Here is a 22,579-nt window from a genome sequence, read left to right as displayed (position 1 = left end):
GATCTTTGTTGGCTTATCTATCATGGGTGTGGAGCTATAAAAAACTGACACCAAGCAGCCAGGTTTGCATGGAACCCTATGGCAGGAATGGATTCTGGGAAATAAGACAAATGTGTTGTGTGTTTGTGCAACCCATTCAATCCTGCCTGGCTTCTCTCACTAGCACAGGCAGCTCATTGAGCCAGAAGTTTGTTTTTTTTAACATGCTGTGGAAACCCAGAATTCTGGCTGACGATTCCTTTTTGCAAGCCATGATCCTAAACCAGGGTTTGTTCTTGGTTTATGCATCCTGGCTTGTTTGGGATCTACAAGCCAGCATCCCCAGTGTGAATACTTCTTGTTTAAACAAAGAGCACAATATATTGTCTCCTCCCCTCTACATCAATGATTCCCAGATGTTGTTGGACTACAACTCACAGAAGCCTTCGCCACTAGTTGTGTTGGTCAGGATTTCTGGGAGTTGTAGTCTAAGAACATCTAGGAATCCAAGGTTGGGAACCACTGTTAGTTGAGTGGAAATGAAAACTGCAAGTTTTCTTGAATGAAAGAGTGCAGGGAACAAGTGAGAAGTCGTACTCCAGTGGAAACAAGTTTCTGAGAGAAAAAAAAGAAGAAAAAACTATTGGGTCTTGCTGACTACAAAAAAGCCCAACGCGACACACGGTCTCCCAATAAAGGAAGGCCAAACGGTGGAGAACCACAGTAAAATACTGGGAAATACCACAGGTCTCCAATGTATGGAAAGCCCATTCAGATCCACAATTCCCAGAGTAATAGTATTCTAAATGTAACATCACATGACCCGGAGAGACCCTATTTCCGTGATGTTAACTTTTTTTCAGAGCTCAGCCTTAGCAAAATTCATACCCAAAGAAAACCAAAGATATGTCTGAAAGCAGCTGAAAAATGTCAGGAAACTTTGCAGTAACTCAAAACACATTCACTCTGGGCAGAAATTGATGTTTGGATCATATATGAGTACCCAGCTTGCTGGGGGGGCAATGTGTAGCCTTTATAATTAAAATTGTAAACCGCCCGGAGAGTGCTTGTAGCGCTATGGGGCGGTATATAAATCCAATAAATAAATAAATAAATAAATAAATATATGGAGGTTCTTAAAGCAACACTCGTAGCTATTTACCTTGGCATGAACATGTGTGCTGGCTAGCTGTGTAATGTCACCTTCCTGTCCTCATCAGGGCTCTCAGGGAGATTTGCAGATTAAAATAATTAAATACAGATTTGAAGCATCCTTTTAAAACCAGGTAAGAACCATTCTTTAAAAGCAGATCCGACACATTCTCTAAAAGCTAGTTCCAAAAGCAGACATGCTGCCTCAAGGCCCTTTGAAACAGTACAATTTTAGTATTGTATCAGCCACTCAGCGGAGATTGAACCCGGCGTCTCTTCCCCTCGAAGGGAAGATCGGAGCTCTGGGCAGCCGCACGTAATAAAAGTGCCACCTGGCACAACTAGAGCAAAATGATCAGACCGACAAGGACGCAACCAGACGCGTGCCATCTGCTCGAGGAACCAGCAAGGGAAAGCCAAGCAATTACTGGCTTATTAATTGAGCCTGCTGAGACTCTCATATGAGAGCCAGAGTGGAGTCGCGGATAGATTGCTGAACTCAGGGGATTTGGGTTCAAATCCCCCGCTTGACTATGCAAACTCACTTGGGGCAGAGGGGCGAGGCAACGGAAAACCGGTTGTTGAACCAACCCTACTAAGAGATGCGGAGAGTTGGAAACAACTTGCTGACACAGAACAGCAACACAACCAAGACTTTTCAGGAACTCAGCAGAAAGATCCATCAGAGCATACTATGCAGAAACAGTTCTCAATACCTTCCATATATCGGGGGGCATTCGGGAGCCCTGTTTCTGAACAGCTTAGACTACAGTGATCTTTGGGGCTGGCTCTACCGTTTGGTGCCAGGCACCTGTCTCAGGTGAGAAAGGAGGGTTGGGGAGATAACAGCAGCAACTTCCTGGTCATTCTCTCATATTAAGAGGAGTTTCTTGGGCCACAAAATCTACTCTCCACTCCCTCAGGTAAGCCTGCAAGGCCTGAGTTCAGGTGGAAGAGGTCGGCTCACGACCAACGTCAATACAGATTCAATGGTTGGTCCAATCAGCTGCTGCAGGTATTGATCTCACTCTGTAGCGGTTTCTCACTTGTCGTCATAAATGCCAACACCCGGTCCCTGCCAGCTCTATTTTTGAACGCCCATCGCCAAGGTCATACAACCGACACTCTGCTCCACCGGACATTTCAGCTTCCCAAAGCTGTACAGCCCAGGCCACAGAATGGCTTTGATCTCTAAGGTTTATTATTATTATTATTATTTTAAAATAACAAATCCTGAGAAAGTATGTTGCCGGTGGCAAAATAATTAGGCTGTAAGTTCACATCAGTAATTGCAAGGTGCTTGATGGAACAGGTCTCTGCTGGAACTCATGCACCTGGACGTGTCTGGACTAGGACGGTTCAAACATGGGGAATGTAACAGCTGCCAGAATTCTGGCTGAATGAGTCCTCGGAGCTGCAGTACAGAAAAACCCTTGAAAGTCCCACGTCTGCCAAACTTGTTCCTCCTGGACCTCCCCAGCCACTGGCATTGTTTAAAATGGTACCCTCAACTCAAGTCTGAATTCCAAACTTGGGAGAGATGAATTTTAAAAAATGCATTTTGGGGATGTGGCAGCTGCCACAAGAGAAACCTGGATTTAATGGATCTGAAAGCCTCTTACTCAACGCAGATATCAAACTTGACGTTGAGTTGAAAAATAATGCACAACTAAGGGGGGAAAAACCACAGATCTCAATCTATGAGTCTAGCAAGTTCAGAAAGATAGGGGTACAGTAAAGGATGAAACCAGTGCGAAATATCCAACAGTGAAAAATTTATTAGCTTTTTTCCATACTGGATACAGTTCATTTACCAGGAAGAATGATGCCGTCATACTGCAAGAGAAGAAAGGAATCAGAGATAAGCATGAGAGCTTCCTTAAGGCACTTTATTGCTATCAGATATTTTTTACACATCTGTGTGACAACACAGTTCAATGAGCAATCTTATAAATAGGCTCACAGTATTTAATAGTTTTGGGCACAAAACAGCTAGCCTAATTATTAAATCATTTCTGTGTGAGACTTGGTTGTTAGGAAGGCAGTGTTTACTTGCAAAAAGGTCCCCAACCTTGGGGCCTCCAGATGTTCTTGGCCTACAACTCCCAGAAGCCTTCACCACCACCTCTCCTGGCCAGCGTTTCTGGGAGTTTAAGTCCAAGAACATCTGGAGAACCATGGTTGGGGACCACTGTCAAAGTCACTGAAAGCCTGCTTAGGCAGCAAGACCGTTAGAAACAAGGAGGGGATGCATTCTGCTTAGTGAACATGCTTACTATGTTGAAGGTCATTTGAAATGCCACTTTGCTTTGCAAGTCATGTAGAGCTTGGGAAAAGCTACATTTTTGGACGACAGGTCCCAGATTCTTCCAGCTAGAATGACTGGGAGCTTGAAAGTTAACTATTCCTTGCTGGTTTCATGACACCTCCCTAAGAACTACATGAAATGAGATCCAAAAGGAACCCCAAGCCACACTGCAAAAGCATATGCACATCTTTGACATTGTTTAATCCGCTGGGGAGAGGCAATCAATGATCTTCCAGGGGTTGTTAGAAGGCCTAATTCATCGGGCAGGGCCAATAGTTGAAGGTTGTAAGAAATATAGTCCATCTGGAAGATGAGAAGCTTCCCCACCGGTGTTAAGATCAGAGATGGGCACGAACCTGCTTGTCCCAGTTTGTCAAGTTGGTAGCACTGGTGCTCCTCCCCTCTCCCGCCTCCTCTGGCTCAATCAGCCGCTCCTCAGGCCCAGCCTCCCTGACCTTCAACTGGTCTTCCAGTCCCGGCAACAGCTCAGGCTTCTCTGCCCAGCCCTCTTGGCTGATCTCCCACTTAGACCAAAGAGAAGCCTGTGCTCTTGCTCGTGACTGGGAGATTAGTCAAAGATGTGGGAAAAGCAAGCAAGCAAGCTGGGCCTGGTGAGTGGCTGAATCAGCTGAGGAGGGAGGGGAACAGCAGTATCTATGCTCCTGCTTTTACGAACCAGGAAAAACTGGGACAAACCGGTCAGTGCCCATCTCTAGCCAAGATCCATTAGACTAGGATTGGTTAACACTAACAATGCAATGTAGCTCCTTCCAAATTTGCGCCAACCAAGGAGAACTTCAGCCAAGAACAATTTTCTGGAGTTTTCACGTGGTTAAAAAGATGCCACTGACTGATCTTTGCATCACTGGACACGACAGGGGGCTATTGCCTGTCAGGTATGACAGATTGAAACCGTTCCAAGAGATGCCCGTCATCTCAACAAAGTGCTTTTCCAAGTACGTGAACAGCTAAAAATGGTAGTGGGGCTTACCTTCTGCTGAAACCAGCGCATGGCTTCCTCCTTGCTGATTCGGTGCTTGGCCCCGATGCTGCCAGTTCGGCGCTTCTTGTCGGCAATGCTGAAGCCGGGTCTGCCCAGAACCTGCAGCAGGAATGCAAAGTCAGTCTTGACTTCTGAAACCTAACTTTAGGGAAACTTTTCAGACAGATTCCCATCTTTCAGAGTCTCTCAGATCCTAAAGAGAAGCTAATACAGTGATGCCTCGCTTGACGACGTTAATCTGTTCCAGCGAAATCACTGTAGAGCGAAATTGTCATCAAGCAGGGGGAAAAAACCCATTGAAATGCATTGAAAACCGCTCAATGCATTCCAATAGGCTAAATACCTAATTGTCCAGTGAAGATCCTCCATAGGGAGGCCATTTTCCGGTGCCTGTTAAGCGAAAAATCCGTCCTAATCACAGCGGGGAGCCATTTTGCACAGTGGGCGGCCATTTTGAAACCTGACAATCAGCTGTTTTCAGATTGTCGTAATGCGAAGAATTGGTTCCCGAAGCAGGGAACCGATTATCGTCAAATGAAAATCGCCCATTGAAACATCATTTTGTGATCGCAAAAACCTCATCATCAAGCAGATTGTTGTTTAACAAGGTAATCGTTGTTTAACAAGGTAATCGTTTAACAAGGCACCACTATACCTGAGGTGTGGGACACTTTGATCTAGTGGCAATGGTAGATCTCACTGCTTCTCAGCCAGCCCTGTCACAAGTGTTCCATTGAGAAGCCGGACAGCTCCACATTTAGGAATCTTGTTGGCAACTCAGATCCAAGTGATCTTTCACCAGTTATTCTCTCAGACTAATCTGCCCCTGAGGATCACTGCAAAGCGAACACGCTCCTCCAAACTCCTCAGAGGAAGAGTGCCATAAAATATCGACAGATCAATTGAATGAGCAGGCCGGCAAGAGAGCCGTGAGCTAGACTGGCCAGGGACAAATTCACATGCTGTTTTTTTTTAAGTCTGCAGACAAAATCCACCTTCTGTCTAACTGGCCTCAAAAGACCTGACTGTATTTAAACACACACACACACAGAGCCAGGAAACTGATAGCTAACCAACTAAAATATCTCAATAATTATTCTAGCAGTGCTTCACTGAATATGTGTCAGTCTCACTGTGTCAACTTCATTCTCCAACACTTTGAAGGCTGGAAGAATTAAAGCAGACGCACATCCAGCTATTCTATAACTGACAGGCTTCCACTTACTGTTGCAAATGAAAGATTATTGGCAGTTATTCCAACCATTACTTTCAACATATTAGACACTTTACAGCTTTCCCTTGTCAATCTTCATAGGCAGCCTGTCACATGTACCTAAAAGACTGAATTCATTCTCGCCCAAAAACATTAGATAGCATAATGGGCAAGCATAGCTGGATACATCAGTGAAACAACAGTATGTTGCTGGGAGAATAAACCCGATATTTAACGGAATTAAAGCAAATCCTGCTCTGTAGAAGTTAAAAGACTGAGATGGGGCTAAACAGCAGATACGACAACTCCCTCATCGTTCTACAGATCCAGCACATGACAACCTTACTTAGTCCCATCCTGCTAGAGATGCTTTTCAGCAGTTAAATTGAAAGTGCCTAACGCTGCCACTGTTCACCTGCTACAACATTTTAACATCGATTTGATGTCTGTTGCAGCAAGACCCAGAGTTGACAGTTTTACGGAGACAAAAACCCTTAACATGACAAAATTTTTGGAATAGAGTAACTGCGGTATCCACGGGGAGCAGTTCCAACCCCCCTCTGCAGATGCCGAAAACCACGGATATTAGTGAACCTATACATAGCTAGCTCCCTGTAGCAGCTGGTTCCGGTAGCTACATTGTGGCGACAGGTATAAATATATATTTCGGAGGAGTGGATGCCATTTAATATTTTCAGACTGTGAATAAGTGAAACTGTGGATACTGATCCTGCAGTCATGGGGGGTTCTTGCTGCAAACTCTTCAAAAGGCAGAAAGGTATGTTAAGAATACTAACCACATAAAAGTCCAAGCCGTAGATACCAATGCTGGGGTCGTATTTTATTCCCAAATCAATGTGCTCCTGGATTCCAAAGCCAAAGTTGCCCGTGTCGGAGAAGTTATTTTTTCTCAGCTCATATTCCCGCACCTGAAACACAGAGATTCATTTTAAACTCTGGCTCCTTTCTATTTCCATACACCAAGTTCAGTCTGGAGTTAATTCAAATGGAACGCGAACGGCTCACCTTCAACCCTTTCTCCAAGATCTCCTCAGCTTTGGCCCCACGTACGGTGCAGTGAACGGCAATCTTCTCATTTCTCCTGATCCCAAAGGATCTGACCGTGTATCGAGCTGCAGAACAAATCCAGTGTGAGCTGCTTTGAACGGAAGATCGCAAACAGCTGAACATTTGACACACAGATGGGAAAATCACTTTTAAAAATCTGGAATAGAAGAGGACTTTGACAACTCCTTGAATGGAGTCATCCTGGGTATTCTGGACAAACCCAAGAAGAAGCTTTCCCATTTATGCGCTATTTCATACTGAGGGGAGGAAAAACGCAGTTGCAGAAAAAATATCCAGTTGACAACATCTGCATTATAGGAATAATGGCATCTTGGAAAGAGCCACTATGCGATTGGAACAGCAAAGCAAGTCAGATGAGATTAGAGCATGCATTACTGCTAAAATGGAAATAGATTCCAGAGGTAAACTCCAAACCAAAATAACTATTGTTGGAGTCCTCATATAACAGTTTTAAGTCTTGATAATTTCCATAGAGTGACTCAAACCCAACTCTTACTTTTTAAAAATGATCTAGCTTTCCTAGTTGACAAATGTATAACAATTGAGATGACTGGTTGATTGGTTTTACTAAGCATCCACCATTAGATTCCAGCATCCTGTGACAGAGTAGACGTTGGGCATAAAAAGGAGCGTTTCTTTATTATAATACGGGTTCAGTTCCAACATAAATCCAGTTTTTTACAAACTGTAGGCCCTGCTACTCTTCCCTGACCTGCCACCCCAAGGGCCAAACACTGTTCCTTCCATTTATGCCCCAGCCATCCTTCCTTCTTACTGTGCATTTATTAAGTCCTAAAGAAACACAACTAGGACGCCTACAGGGAGCAAGAAGAAAAGGTTCACCTAAGAACTGCTGGAGAACTCCGTGGTTTAAGTCTCTGACTGTAAAGCCAGAGGCTGGGGGTTCAATTCCCCGCTGGGCCCCCTTGATAGGGGTAGGCTCAAAGATCTACAGGGTCCCTTCCAGCTCCACAGTTCTAAGATTATTATTATCAAGAAGAAGTGGGCTGGGTTGGACCAAAGGCCTGACAGGTCCAACATTCTTCTGTTCAAACAACAGCCAAAAGGCCGCCCACAGGAAGTCCTGGAGGACACGAGTAGGACTGCATACTTCTTTGTGGCTAAATAATGACGGCAAATGCCATTTACTCTATGGAACCCTCTTAAATCACACTGGAACTGTTGACCTGCATGCTGTCCAGAGGCAGAACCTTTCTCCAGCAACAGAAGAGCACACGGAAAATTCCCAACTTCTGGCTTAGCAACGGCCTTCCGGCAGGCTCACCTTTGGAGAACACGGGAGTCTGGCCGGTGAGCTGCTCCAGCACTTTGGCTGCTCGGGTGAGCCTGTCTCCACTCTCCCCAACGCAGATGTTCAGGCAGAGTTTGCGGATGCGCAGCTCCCGCATGGGGTTCTCCTTCTCACCCTGGTCTTGTTGCTACACAACAGGGAAAGAAACCGCCATTAAAGCAGAGGGCAGGCAGACTTCCTCCCCCCATAACATGAAAGGAGGAGCATCATCACCATCTGAGGCTGGGCCCGGAAATGGCTCACCTCTTCTTTAACAATAACAAGCAAGGAGGGTGAAAGAATTATTTCAACTGCCTGCTCAAAATTCACAAACAAAAGCCTTTCGCTCTCTGGGGTATTTCCTCCATTTCCTGTCTGTCTCTGTGTCAATGCAAACCCTTTAATACCTTACCTCTTGCTGCACCATGTGAAGCAAATTGATATAGCGGCTTCTATCTTCTCATGTCTCCATTTTACAGACTTTTTCCCCTCTAAGTTGTTGGTGCCATCCGAAATAAAGCTTTAACACACTGCTTTTACCCACAGTTATAAAGTAACCTCTAATGGGCAACAGCAAAGAGCAACAAAGTTGAGCGAAAAGGGAATAACTGTAATTTAGCCTTCTAATACATGGCCGATTACTGAGGTCTGAAGAACAATTCCCTAGCTACCTAATATGTGGGAGAGAGCCAGTGTGGTGGAGTGGATGGAGTGGCAGACGAAAACTTACGAGGAGACTTCAAATCTCTGCTTGGCCATGGAAACTCACCGGAGTGGCAATGATACAACCACTCCTTTAATATCGTGCATACTTGACACACTCTATTAAGTCTGCCAGACAGTGGATGTAACTTGACAACACATAACAAGCCCATGCAACAAATATCCTTGAACACATTCCTTTCTTATTGACAACATGTCATCCACAATTAATTTCACCTTGCTCTTCAGAGCCAATGACGATTTCAGATTTTTCAAAAACCACCATGTACACTTCTGACGGGGTAAAAGTGACTGAATTTCCTAATATAGACGATTTACCTTTTAAAACAAAATAAGCGTAGAGGAAGTATATAGCTTAATGGTGGCTTCAATTTGTGACATCTCTGTCCACATGTGGCTGTTTATAAGAAAGATCTCTCTCCGGTCAGATTAAACTCTAGACATCCATTACAAGGCAGAGTGTGCAACCAGCTAGATTGGGGTGAACTACAATGCCCATCAGGCCTGCCCTCCACAGCCAATGCCCTCCCACACCTGCTTAGGGGTGAGACAATTACGGATATTCTGCAGCAGTAATTATGGCCAGTGAGCAATAATTGCATCAAACAGAACACTATGCCTTATCATCTTATGCGCAGAAGGCTGCCTTCTCTCCCATCTCTTGCTTCTTATACTGGCTCTGGCTGCACACACGCATCCCCTCATCTCAGCATCCCGATACGAAGGTCACGGTATCATGCGGAAGTGATCAACCTGGGTATCAGCTACACTATTTCAAGTTAGAAGACGGGGCTACATGATTCACAAAATTAATCTCCGTGTCCATTAGAAAGCTTCTAGTCTAGATTCATCCATTACATCTGGCTTTCTATGTGGAAAGATTGTGGATTACAGGCTGGAGCCTTGGTTCTAAGATCTTCAGACGCTAACAGCCAAGTACTATTGTTCCTTTCTCACGACTGTTCCTATACCAACTTTCCCTCCCATGGGAGAACATGCCTGTCTCCACCAGTGGTTCCCATTCTTGGGGTCCCTGGATGTTCTTGGGCTACAAGCTCCAGAAATCCTGGCCAGCAGAGGTAATGGGGAAGGCTTTTCAGTCTAACAAGAGCACAAGCTAGAGCATGCAAGTCACATAAGCGGCTGACATTTCAGTCCAAGAATGTCTGGGCACCCAAGGCTGGGAGCCACTGCTCTATTCCCTATATTTACTGTCACAACAACCCTCTGGTGTAGAGCAGGCTGAGAGAGACCATAGGACCCAAGATCAGGTCAGGTGGCAGAGATCTCTAGACACCCCCCCCCAAAGCCTCAGTCCAGCGCTCTTAACCCTCCCTGACACTGGGTCTCATCTGCCACCAACTGTCCTTCCAGCTAAAAGCTTTTTAGATACTAGGTCTAGGGGAAAAAATCCAATGAAAATATAAATGCATGAGGTTGTGCCGGCTACATGTTTAGCTAGAACGAGGCCTGCTGCTGTAGCAAAGGGGGGACTTGTGGACCTCAAGATGTTGGTGGACTACAAGTCCCATCAACCTTAGTCCCTGCAATCAATGGCAAGGAATGGGAGCGGGGCACACGGAAGTGGAAAAAGAGATCAATGCTCACCTAATGAAAGAGGCAGGTTTAAAAAAAATACACCCCGAAGGGCTGGGAAGAAAGAGGAACCATAGTTAGGGGGGCGCCGATTTCCTGGGGGAGCAAACGGCGAAGGAACGGGGCGCGAATGGGGGAGAAAGAAAGAGTTGCTCTGCCTTTACAGACCCGAGTCTTCGGCCTAGAGGCAGGGCTGGGCGAACCCATGGGGCCGGACCCTCATGAAAGGCGCCGTCCCGGCCTCGTCGCTCCCCAAAACCATCCCATAAGAACCGCCGGGTCTTCCCAACCCGTCCCCAAAAAGCTCCCGTCCAAAAGGGATCCGAGCCCCGCCGATGGGGGCGGATTCAACGCCACCCACCCGGTCCCGTCCTTACAAGACGGACTACTCACCGCCATCTTGGAGGCGTAGAAGAGGGAGCTAGAGCGCCGGAATCGGAACTTACGCGGCCGGCCGCGAACAAAAAATCATAGAGACTGGAGCCAAGGACGGGCAAGAAAGGCTGGCCGCATGTTCTTGGGAATGTGGCTCTGCTGCCACCTGGTGGCGGGAGGGAAGGCTGCACGGTGGCTCGTACGAATCATCCTGCGTGTTGCTGTTCTGGTGAGTCCAAAAAACGTTGGCGAGCCTATGAACGAACATTCTCCAAAAGGACTTCTTAAGAATAGCTCAGCTCACGTCTTGCAAACTAAGAGCCGTGGTTTCCTTAATTTAGCGAATCCATCTCACATTAGGCTATCCTCTTTCCCCACTGCCTTCCACTTTTCCTAGCATAAATGTCAACTATAGGATAAAGTGAAACTATGGGCACTCCTGATCCCGTGGATATGACGGTCCTACTGGACTGGGGAGCTGTGGCCAGTAAATAAAGGGAGCCACAAGTAAAAGAAGTTTGGGAATCACTGCTTGTAGAGCATCTTGACTGCTGCCATTGGTATTGTCAAGATTCAATCTGGATGCTACATGTTCAGATAGGGAGTTCAATCTTTTAGAAGTGGAAAAATCCCTTTAAAAAGCTGGAAACCCACCAAACAACGGGGTAGTAATGGCAGAAAGGGATATAGTCTGATGGGGAACCTCAGGTGGACCAGATCAAGTCCAGAGCCTGTGATTTCTGAGCGTATTACATTAGAAGATGATAAGTTCCCACCACCCAGCTCTCAGTGGTAGCCCCTCTTTTTCCATATACCCCCAAAGGGCTTTTGAGGAAGCATCTTGCTGTGACAGGAAACTCACGAGAAGGGGAAAAAATGTTGGAGTTAGATTTGCAACCTCACGTGCTGCCTGTAGTTTGTGTCACTGCAAGGGACTGTTCTGGGCTGGGGTGTCTGTCAGTCTATTTAGCGTTAACCAATCGTTCCTTCCAGGCTTTGAATTTAAAGAGAGTCCCGCCTCTCTCCTGAGTGTTCTTTCCCTCTCTTTCCTCCCTTGGTGGCAGTTGTTTGACAAATAATGCAGGAAGTGCTGTAGGACTGGGATGGTCATATTATTTTCCATTAAATAATAATTCATATTATTTTCCATTGACTACATGATGTATAAGTTAATGTGAATCAGCCAGGAATTTTCCTCCTTAATCTGTCCATTTCCCCTCTGCCACTGGGGCTTCTACTTTTCCCCCAGTTGCATGCATACATATCAGTTTAGCCATGTGATTGCTTGAGCCTATGTTAAAAGCCCCCCCAGACTATCCTACTTTCCTTGTTCAAGGAACATGGGAGAAGCAGCCAAGTGGATCTTGCACAGGTGTCAGTTCCCCTCAGCTGAGCACCACCGTCACCAGACCATTTAAAAAAAAAAAAGGCTTAGAGCACGTGCTGGGCAGCTGGAGACCAAAGGAATAAAAAAGAGCAAGGAGTCAGCAGAGAGCGAGGAGGAAATTGTTAAGGTAGCTCAGCTATAACTGTGCCTCCTACAAATCTGGGCCGTCACAGTAGAGCTACCTTAACAAGCTGCAAACAAGTCAGATTGCCAGTTTCCTCTTCCTCTCTGCCAATTCCTTTGTGGTCAGCTAAAGTGAACTCACACAGGGAAACTTGACTTCCCTGGTGCAGCTTTACAGCAAAATCCATTCCCAATTTTTTCCTGCTCTGTAATCTTATTCACAGCCCTTCTTTTATGATAGTAGTGGATGCGCATACAGATAAAAGATGCAAGACTCAATATTCAAGACTGAGTGAATGCAGATTTCTTCCACCTTCTTTAGTTTTTTTTAAATTAGATTCTCAGTGCAATGTTTTTGGGTGTAAAGATAAGTGGCGGAAAAGGAGATTGCATGCCAATGCAATATATAACCTCCCAGAAACAAGTGGCTTCTGGAGTCTACGTTGACATGTAAGAGCTTGGAAACGGCTTTTCCACTTGCCGTCTACTTCTTGCTTGCTTTCACGGCAGACTTGGTGACTTTGGCAGCCACGCTGGCTTTCTTATCAACGGCCTTGATGACTCCCACCGCCACCGTCTGCCTCATGTCCCGGACAGCAAAACGACCTGCCAAGGAGAGAAGGGAGGTGTTGTTAAGCGACTCCAGAGCAGGGAGAAGAAGGCAGTCTCTCCGGTCAACCAGGGGTGGTGCTGGTGGAGGAGGGTGCAAGCTGGAATTCAAGTCTTCAGGTTGGGTTGGGGGAAGCAAGACCCCACGTAGGAAACTTCCTCACCTTAAGTTTAGAACAGTTCAAAAGGCATGAGAATCACCACAGCTCTGACTGCGGGGTGGGTGGGTACAAATAAACAGGTCATTTATTTGCATGCCAGCAACAGAGGAAGGTGGACCTTGAATCACAATAGCTCCCATTGAAATAAAATGGATTATCTGTAAAGCCCTGCACTTTCTCTTCTTTTCACAACATACACGTACATAGGCATATGTGGTTCTAGCCTCAGTATGGGCTGTGCAGGCTTTAAAAGCATGCTGCTTATATACTGCCCCATAGCCCTTAAGGCTCTTTCTGGGACCGCTACGTTGGCTCGGGCATGTCGTGAGAATGGCTAGCGGTCAGATTCCAAAAGATCTCCTGTATGGAGAATCCGTGCAGGGAAATCGCCCCAGAGGGAGACCACAGCTGCGAGACAAGGAGATCTGCCAGCGGGATCTGAAGGCCTTAGGAACGGACCTCAACAGATGGGAAACCCTGACCTCTGAGTGTTCAGCCTGGAGGCAGGCATTGCATCACGGCCTCTCCCAATTTGAAGAGACCCTTGTCCAGCAGGCTGAGGCAAAGAGGCAGTCCCAAAACTAGCAAAATCAGGGAGCTGGACAGGGGACAGATTGCATCTGCCTTCAGTGTGGTCACTCTCGAATTGGCCTTCTCAGCCACATGAGACACTGTTCCAAGTCCTGTGTACAGAGCACGTTCCCATCGTCTCTCGAGACAGAAGGATGCCTACACACATTCCCCCTCCCCCCCCCCGCAAGCTAGGTACTCATTTTACCAAACTCAGAAGGATAGAAGGCTGAGTCAAGCTTGAGCCGGCTACCTGGGACTGAACCTCGGTCATGAGCAGAATTTTGGCTGCAGTACTGCAGTTTAACCACCGCACCACAAGGCTCCCTGGATGAACTGTTAAAATCCCCAAGGCATAAACCAGAGCCAAGAACAAAAAAAAAAAGGATTGACTTAGAATGAGCTGGCTTTGAGCTGGGCACCATGTAACCTCTCCCACTATGGAAAAAAGAAGCAGAGCACCCAGCCCATGGCATTAATTACCCAGATACTGTGGATGAAATGCCCACGTACTCCCCCTAGTGCCAAAAAAGGAGAGAGGTGACACGGAACGGCTTGCCTAAAAACAAGGGGAATCTACTTTTTAGGGAACTTTCTCATAGCGCCTTGGCCCTGACAATCCTCTGAAGGCCAGGCATTATAAACGGATGCCTACGAAGCACCCAGGACTCCAGAGAGCAGACACTGGGTGGCAGGGCATCTGTGCCACAGTTCCAAAGTTCCCATAAACTTTATGAAGCTTTTTGCCAGACCTTTCGATGAAAAAGGCAACATTCTGAAGCCAACAAGGTAGACGTAGCTTCTCTCTTAGAGAAGATGCTCGTCGACATGGGAGAAACCCTTACCGAGGGGAGGATAGTCCGAGAAGCTCTCCACACACATGGGTTTGCCGGGAATCATCTGGACGATGGCTGCATCTCCAGACTTCAGCTCCTTGGGGTGGTCCTCCAGTTTCTTGCCAGACCGGCGGTCGATCTTCTCAGCCAGCTCTGCGAACTTGCAAGCGATGTGCGCCGTGTGGCAGTCGAGCACAGGGGCGTAGCCGGCTTGAATCCTTCCTGGGTGGTTCAAAATAATAACCTGTGTGGAGCAGCAGGGGTCGTTAGACGGGCAAAATAAGCTGTTCCGTGTTGCATTCGTGTCCTGACACAGGAATCTATGTTATCCTGCCTTATCAGCCCGTTCCATTTTTGCCTAAGCAGAGCAGCCGTTTTCTCATACAAAATCCAAATGCATCGGACATTAAAAGGATTCCAAATTTTGTTTCATAACAAACCATTTATTAACAATACAAACGGAGGGCCATCGAGTCAATTCCAACTTATAGTGACCCCTCCCAAGATTTTCTGAGTGTAAACTACTCAGACTTGTTTCCCATTCCCTTCCTCTAGGGGGCGCTTTGGCACTATGCAGCTTGCCCAAGGCTACCCAGGCTGGCTCTTCTCCTGGGAGGCATTGGGGGGGGAATCGAACTCACAGCCCCCTGCTCTGTATCCCGAGGCTCCAATTCTTAGGTCCTTAGGTCACCCGAGAGGGCAGAAAAATAAATTTATGCTTTTGATATCTCTTCATCAGGCAATATGTTGTTTTTTTAAAAGCCCAGAAACTTTAAATTTAAAAAAACTGCTGCTGGTGGAGAAGAGGTGTCAGTGGACCTGGGACTGAAATTGATTAGGGATATTTTGCCTGGATCCACATTTCTAGGCTTGTAGAAGGAGGGAGAGGCCCACATCCATACAGGGGGTGGAGAAGGAGAGGGACAGAGAATCTCCGGCTGGATCTGAAACTGACCAGAGAGGTGAGTAGAAATGCAAAGGAGGAAGAGCCAGCGAGTGACAAACCCCACACACATAATTTACACCAACAGAGGCATTCACATATGCCGAATCTATTCAAACTAAGTTGATTTGACATCTGAGTTAAAACAAAAAACCCTCTGGCGGAAGAGTAAATACCTCGCTTCTGATCAAAATAACATGATTCCCTGTCGAAATAATCTGCGTTTCCATGTGTGTCATGTAGTTACCTTTTAACCAATTGATTCAAAACATGCTCAATTCAATTCAAATACTCCCCCTCCCACCCCGGTGTAGCTGCACTCTCATGTGGTTTTACGAGCATAGAATGTGACGATGAGCATTTCATGACCAGGATCTGAACAGGCAAAGAGGGCTGGTACCTCTTGCGTCCATTGCCCAGCTTACCTGGGCGGTGAAGCGGCCTGCCTCCATGGGCGGGTCGTTCTTGCTGTCCCCAGCCACGTTCCCACGGCGGATGTCCTTCACCGACACGTTCTTCACATTGAACCCAACGTTGTCCCCGGGCTGCGCCTCCGCCAGGGCTTCGTGGTGCATCTCTACGGACTTCACCTCTGTGGTGATGTTGCTCGGGGCAAAGGTGACCACCATGGCTGGCTTCAGGATGCCGGTTTCTACCCTTCCGACCGGCACGGTGCCAATGCCTGTTCAGATTCAGGAACGGGGAAGAGAGAAGACAGATTTTGCACACGGGTGGGTTCAGCTGTCCTAACTCTCCCATCCAGTGTCCTAGAGTTGCAAGTCTGCGAAGCAACAGTGTTTGCTTAAATGTCCACAACTTGGGGTGGAAGATCCTAATGACCATCTAGTAGATGGGTCACAACTAGACATGGACATGATCCGGTTCATCCCCGTTCTTAAAGTCAGCATCAGAGGTGCTGCTACTCCCCTCCTGTACTTCCTCTGGCTCAGTCAGCCACTCACCAGGTCCAGCGTGCAAGCTTCCGGCACCCCCTCAACGGATCTTCCAGTCCCCGCAACAGCTTGGGATTCTCTGCCCTGCCCTCTTGGCTGATCACCCACTCAGACAAAAAGGCTGGGCAGATAAATTTGTGTTCTTGCTTGTGACTGGGAGATTTGTCAAGCAGGTGGGCCTGCTGAGTGGCTGATCCGCCGAGGAGGCGGGGAGAGAAGCAGCAGCCCCTGTGCTGCCACCTTTATGAACTGGGATAAACTGGTTTGTGCCCATCTATATACCTCAGCTGGACCATAAAGAAAGCTGACCGCCGAAGAATTGATGCTTTTGAATTGTGGTGCTGGAGGAGGCTCTTGAGAGTCCCCTGGACTGCAAGGAGAACAAATCTATCCATTCTGAAAGAAATCAACCCTGAATGCTCACTGGAAGGACAGATCCTGAAGCTGAGGCTCCAATCCTTTGGCCATCTCATGAGAAGACTCCCTGGAAAAGCCCCTGATGTTGGGAAAGTGTGGAGGCAAGAGGAGAAGGGGATGACAGAAGATGAGATGGTTGGACAGGGTCATCGAAATGACCAACATGAATCTGACCAAACTCGGGGAGGCAGTGGAAGACAGGAGGGCCTGGCGTGCTCTGGTCCATGGGGTCACAAAGAGTCAGACATGACTTAATAACTAAACAACATATACTTCAGCAATGGGGATGGGAGAGGACAGCGTCGTTCACCACATGCAAGGGCAGTGAGCTAGCTGCAAAGGTGGAGGGCAGCCAGATCTGGAATAAATCGTTCTGTACTCAAACAAGAGGGCAAAAAACAGGCAGTTGTTGCCACTGTCCACAATGCACCCCTTTAGCCTCTGCCATCAAAGATCACTGCCAAACTCTGCCTAATGGCAGGGCTGGCCCCAGAAGCATGTCGTAGTAACTACTTTGAGACCATCCTTTGTCTAAAGGCCATTCGCTTCCTGCCCTGGTCAATCAGCAATTTTATGCTAAGCCAGGCAGTGTAGAAACCACTCTAGAAGTCACTCAGTTGTCCCATAAAACCTCTGAACCTTATGCTCATTCCCCCTGTTTACAGTTATAGTACCATTCAAGGATGTCCAAAGTCCCAGGATTTATTGGCTGCGACCACAACCAACTGGTTTGACTTCATGTATTTCTAAACTCTTTCAGTTCTCTCCCGATATGGACTCACCGCCAATCTTGTAGACGTCTTGTAGAGGCAGGCGAAGAGGCTTGTCGACGGGACGGGATGGAGGAATTATGGAATCCAGGGCGTCCATCAAGGTCATGCCAGTAACGGTCCCCTCCTTTCTAGTTATTTTCCAGCCTTTGAACCACGGCATCTGAGAAGTGAAATCGCATGTTGCTGTTCACAGTGGAATTCTCACACACAATTCTACCTGCAAGTACTTGCAGGCTCTCAAGAGCGTCATGAAAATAGTCTACTCCAAACCGGTGCTCTCCCAGTGCCCTCTAGAGTACATTTCCCATAATGAGTGTAAATCTCCCTCATTGCCACTTTGAACTATAACTATATATATAAGGATGTAGTAATTATATAGAAAGCTAGACAATGAATTTCATATGTTGAGCAAAAGTCCAGTAACGCTGTCCTCACTAAGCCATGGGAAAACAGCCATTGTTTGAGAAGTGTAGAGACACTTAGCAAAGGCATGATCAAAATAATAAAATACTCAGGCTCCTTCTTTCTTTCTTCTCTCCTGAAAGAAGATCAAAGGGACATCCTGGGAAAGGGAATTTCAAAGGAGCATCCAGAGAATATCTCTAACCTCAGAGCCAATATATATATTTTTAGAAATGGCCTTTTTCCCAGAGAGAGAGAGTTTAAAAAGAACCCACAATCCCGCTTGAATGCTGAACAAAGGCAAACTTTGCGCCTTTAATGCCAAACTTTTATCTTCCCTTGCCCATTTTCGAAGGTTCGCCCGCCGAAAGGCTCCGTGGCCCGTGGGAGGTTGCCCGTCACATAAAGAAGCCCTCGTACTTTGACGCTGACTTCCAGCATGTTGTCCCCGTGCCAGCCGGAGATGGGGACGAAGGCCACGGTGGCCGGGTTGTAGCCGATCTTCTTGATATAGCTGCTCACTTCCTTGGTAATCTCCTGGAAACGCTGGTCACTGTAAGGGGGCTCGGTGGAGTCCATCTTGTTCACCCCAATGATGAGCTGCTTCACCCCCAGGGTGTAAGCCAACAGGGCGTGCTCACGGGTCTGCCCGTTCTTGGAGATGCCCGCTTCGAATTCACCCACCCCAGCGGCCACAATCAGGACGGCACAGTCAGCCTGGAAAAGAACACCAGTGAGTTTTAAAGACTGCTGTTGGTCTAGAACAGGGGTGTCCAACCTTTCACCTTCCCTGGGCCACATTAGAAGATGAAAATTTGGTTTGGGCCGCACATACATTTGGTTTGCGCCGCATGGGGGGGGCAGCCCTAGCCTCCTCTGCAGCCCCACTCCAAGCGCATTTACTGGCAGCTGCGATCTCAGACAGCAGAGGCTGCCAGCTTCAACTCCGGCAGCTTTATGGGGCTGGGAGGGGGTCCGCCTATTGACGGGGATGGCACAATGCAGTCACGCAGCCCCCCTCTCCCCTCCCCTCCCACTCCTTCCTTCCTTCCCTCTCTGCCCCTCTACTGTTGTGACATGCCCCGGCCACATTCCAGCCGCAAGCGCCGGCAGTGTAACTTGCAACTTTGGAATTTCTTTAAAAATAAAAAATTGCACTGGGCCGCATTACGAGCTGACCTGGGCCGCATGTGGCCCTCGGGCTGCAGGTTGGACAAGCCTGGTCTAGAACATTTCCAGAATAATGATGCGTGGGTATTCAAACGATGATGTTGTAGGGTGTACTTTATTTTAGTGCTAGTAATGCTGATGTACACTAGGGCAATGCTTTCTCAGTGGTGGCTCCACTGTTATGGAACCCCCTACCACGGTGGGCTGCCACAGAGTCAAATTACACATTAAAGAGAAATTTAAGGGTCATTGTATGATAGAAACCTCACTTGAAAGCCCCCCTAAAACAGAACATACTGACCTGAGAGGTCCCAGTGATCATGTTCTTGATGAAGTCCCGGTGGCCGGGGGCATCAATGATGGTGATGTAGTACTTGGGGGTCTCAAACTTCCAGAGGGAGATGTCGATGGTGATGCCGCGCTCCCTCTCCGCTTTCAGCTTGTCTAGCACCCAGGCGTATTTGAAAGACCCTTTCCCCATCTATGAGAAACAGACGTGGGATACAACGAGGGTGGGTGGGCAGACTTGAGGCTCGTAGGATTTGCTTTGTGTTTAACTAGACCCTCCTCCCCAAGAACCACCAACTGGAGCTAGATGAGAGGTGGCAAAGTTGGGGCTAAAACATGTGAGAGGATAAATGCACCTTTCCTGTTCTCTTCATAGCCCTCCTCCAGCCATACAATCCGCTGTGTTTTGAGTGTGTTTGCCATTAGACACACAAAGCGAGAGACACTGCTTTCATCCCATCAGCATTACGATGACAATCAGGCTTCTGCCTTTAATGAGCTTTCGCAATCAGACTTTTTTCACCACTTGGGGGAGCACTGCTTCTAGACATGGAATCAATACAGTAGGACACCCCCCATATCTGCAGGATCAGTATCTGCGATTTCACTTATCCACGGTCCGAAAATAATATTAAAAGAAAAGAAATCTAGAAAAAGATTTTTTTTAACATATATTACCGGATAACTTAATCTGGCAATACATGTTAACCTTCACCTGAAGGTGGGCCCATTGTTTGCCAGAATTCATTGGATTGGCCCCAAGGATTAAATCAAATCCAAATGAAATTTTTAGATATTCATAGCTCTTCAGAGGTTTGGATTAAGTTATCAAGCCACTACTGAAATGCTTAGCACCGGGCAAGTGGACAACGAGCAATTATATTTTTCTAGGATAATTAAAAGCCTTGGAGCTGTGGACCTCATGAGACACCCATTCCACAAAGATATGATTTCCACCGCCCCGCCACCCCTTCGTTCCTGCTCCGAAGTATTCTGCCTGCCAGCCTAGCCTTATTAAGGGTGCCTCTCCTCCTGACCTCAGCGGCTTCTTTTTCAAACTTCTCAATGGTTCGTTTGTCAATCCCTCCACACTTATAGATGAGGTGTCCGGTGGTGGTGGATTTCCCCGAATCCACGTGGCCGATAACCACAATGTTGATATGAGTCTTTTCTTTCCCCATTGCGACAGCCTAGGGTTTCGGAAGAAGAGAGGGCAAAGTTGGAACACGGATAGTTCAGTACTCTCCAAAAAAAAGGGGTCATTTTCACAAAAGAGATGCCCCCCCCCCAAAAAAAGGAAAACTAGAAGATTCTTCTTATCAATAAGAATAGAAGTCAAAGGCCCAATGCTCCCTAGGCTCGCCTCAGAGAGACTAGAGGCAAGCTTCCTCTCCACTATGCTACTGCAAACATTTACAGTATTTACTTTTATGATTTATTTCCTTTTCCTCTTGCCTTTCTTCCTATTGTAGGCAATCAAGACAGCTCCTGGGAGATTATTCGTAACAGCTATAAGTATTTTTTTAATTCAGCAGTTTAATAATAAGCGGCCACTTGAACCCAGGCTCCTGCGCCATTTTGTGAGGCCACGCCCATATAACTATTAAAGTAACTTAAAGAGTTACAATTTCAGCCCGAAAGAGTGATGTTGTCCCTTCTAACGTTTTCAATTGTCATATACTCGTAACTTTGTTGCCCCCCCGAAAAAAGGATTAACTGAAATTCATCCTTTTATAATTTTAATTGTATAGGTATTTATAGCTACTTATTTCTCAGCAAAGAGAAGCACTAATGCTAAGGCAATCCTGATTCTGCTGAAAGATGATAAGAAATAAGTTTCTAAGTTTAACAGAGAATCCGTGTTTTCTGGTACTGTTTGTAGCCTTAGCCCCAAACTTTGTAAGAACCTCTAAGACCTTTGCAGTTGTGTTACAAAATACCCTTCTGGACCCACATGGTCATCTAGGAAGACATATTTAGATTCTCCTAGATCCACAAGTTGGTCCTAGGAATGATAATGATCGTTTTTTTTTTATTAATTTTTTAAATTGCCCTCATCCAATACTCCCAGGTGTGGCAAGAGTAACCAGATAAAATCTTAACAAAATAAGAATAAAACTTACTTACTTATATCAAATTATTTGGAAAATAACAGGTGGAACACACTGGACCTAGCCACCCCGACGTGCTTCAAAATTTGGGTTTGGCTAACCGCACCCTTTTGTTATGGAGAGAACCAATCAATGCTCTATATTGGTTAATTGCTTCTTCTGGAGAGACTAGCAGGACATAACATACGTAGTTTATTTATCCTGCCTCCATAGAAGTGGAATTTGGTGCAGTATGAGCCTTGGTATGTTTATTCCAAAGTAAATCCTTTTATATTTAGTGTGTTTGAAATTTAGGGTAGAAACAGACATTGTAGGCAGCCCATGATTAGAAAGGCCTTGAGTAATGAAAGCATCTAAATGTCACAGCAGAAGCTTGTCTTGTCTCCTAGATTTAGGGCTTCCACAATGGCTTCCTTTACCTGGCTTCTTCAGCCCTTCTGTGTCTGATTTTGCAAACCCGAAAGGCCGCTTCCGTCACTTCTCTCCAACAGTAATGTGCTTTCAACCTCAAATTACAGGTTGTTTAGAATCTCTTTCTGCTGATACTCCCAGGTAAGGGTGCAGAGGAAATACCTTCCTATTAAAAACGCTGTTTCCATACTGTTGAACACCCACTGACTTTCTTACCAACCAAACAAGTGTCTCTTATATGTTTTGATCTCTCTATTTTGAGGCATGACTATTTGCCAGGTTACATCTCTTTCTCTCACCTCTAAGGGAATGGACATGACCACAGAAGCTCACATTAAAAAAAGTAAAACAGTCTTTAAGGTGCCACTATGTTTTGGTCTTTTTTATTGGTTCTTTTCTTTTTATTTTTATTATTTATTTTTGCTTTTCCCTATAATACTTGCACAGGCTAACACAGCTGCCTCTTCTACAAAATAAACAGGGTGGGAGAACCTTCCCCCCCCTTTGCTCAGGTGGGGCTGATGGGAACCGAACTCTTAAATCAGTTTTAGTTCCTCCCCGACTAGCCTCAACTTGCGGAGGCCCTTTGAACTACGATTCCCAGAATGCCTCGCGGCTTTTGCGCGTGTGTGTTTTGGCTGGCTCGCCTCCATTTCGAAGAGGCCGGGCGAGAGCGGAGAATTTTCCCCCCTCGTG

At 46.6% G+C, this 22,579-nt stretch overlaps 2 protein-coding genes across 2 annotated transcripts; both read right to left on the bottom strand.

Annotated features, from left to right (window-relative positions):
* Positions 1-2,886: 2,886 nt before the first annotated feature.
* RPL11 (ribosomal protein L11) lies at positions 2,887-10,854 on the bottom strand. Its single transcript, XM_020800132.3, has 6 exons — positions 10,748-10,854; positions 8,030-8,183; positions 6,682-6,788; positions 6,453-6,584; positions 4,431-4,541; positions 2,887-2,967 (listed from the first exon to the last, which is right to left on the bottom strand). The coding sequence occupies exons 1-6, from the start codon at positions 10,751-10,753 to the stop codon at positions 2,938-2,940; spliced, it is 540 nt and encodes a 179-aa protein (XP_020655791.3). The 5' UTR covers positions 10,754-10,854; the 3' UTR covers positions 2,887-2,937.
* Positions 10,855-12,100: 1,246 nt separating this feature from the next.
* LOC110082523 (elongation factor 1-alpha, oocyte form) lies at positions 12,101-21,634 on the bottom strand. The gene is made up of 8 exons (XM_020800143.3): positions 21,489-21,634; positions 20,399-20,551; positions 19,375-19,554; positions 18,324-18,620; positions 17,511-17,661; positions 15,784-16,040; positions 14,425-14,659; positions 12,101-12,845 (listed from the first exon to the last, which is right to left on the bottom strand). The coding sequence occupies exons 2-8, from the start codon at positions 20,540-20,542 to the stop codon at positions 12,724-12,726; spliced, it is 1,386 nt and encodes a 461-aa protein (XP_020655802.1). The 5' UTR covers positions 20,543-20,551; positions 21,489-21,634; the 3' UTR covers positions 12,101-12,723.
* Between the last annotated feature and the right edge of the window lie 945 nt (positions 21,635-22,579).

Source organism: Pogona vitticeps, chromosome 9 (genome assembly GCF_051106095.1).
Source record: "Pogona vitticeps strain Pit_001003342236 chromosome 9, PviZW2.1, whole genome shotgun sequence".
Taxonomy (NCBI): domain Eukaryota; kingdom Metazoa; phylum Chordata; class Lepidosauria; order Squamata; family Agamidae; genus Pogona; species Pogona vitticeps.
This window is presented reverse-complemented; position numbering and strand designations above follow the sequence as displayed.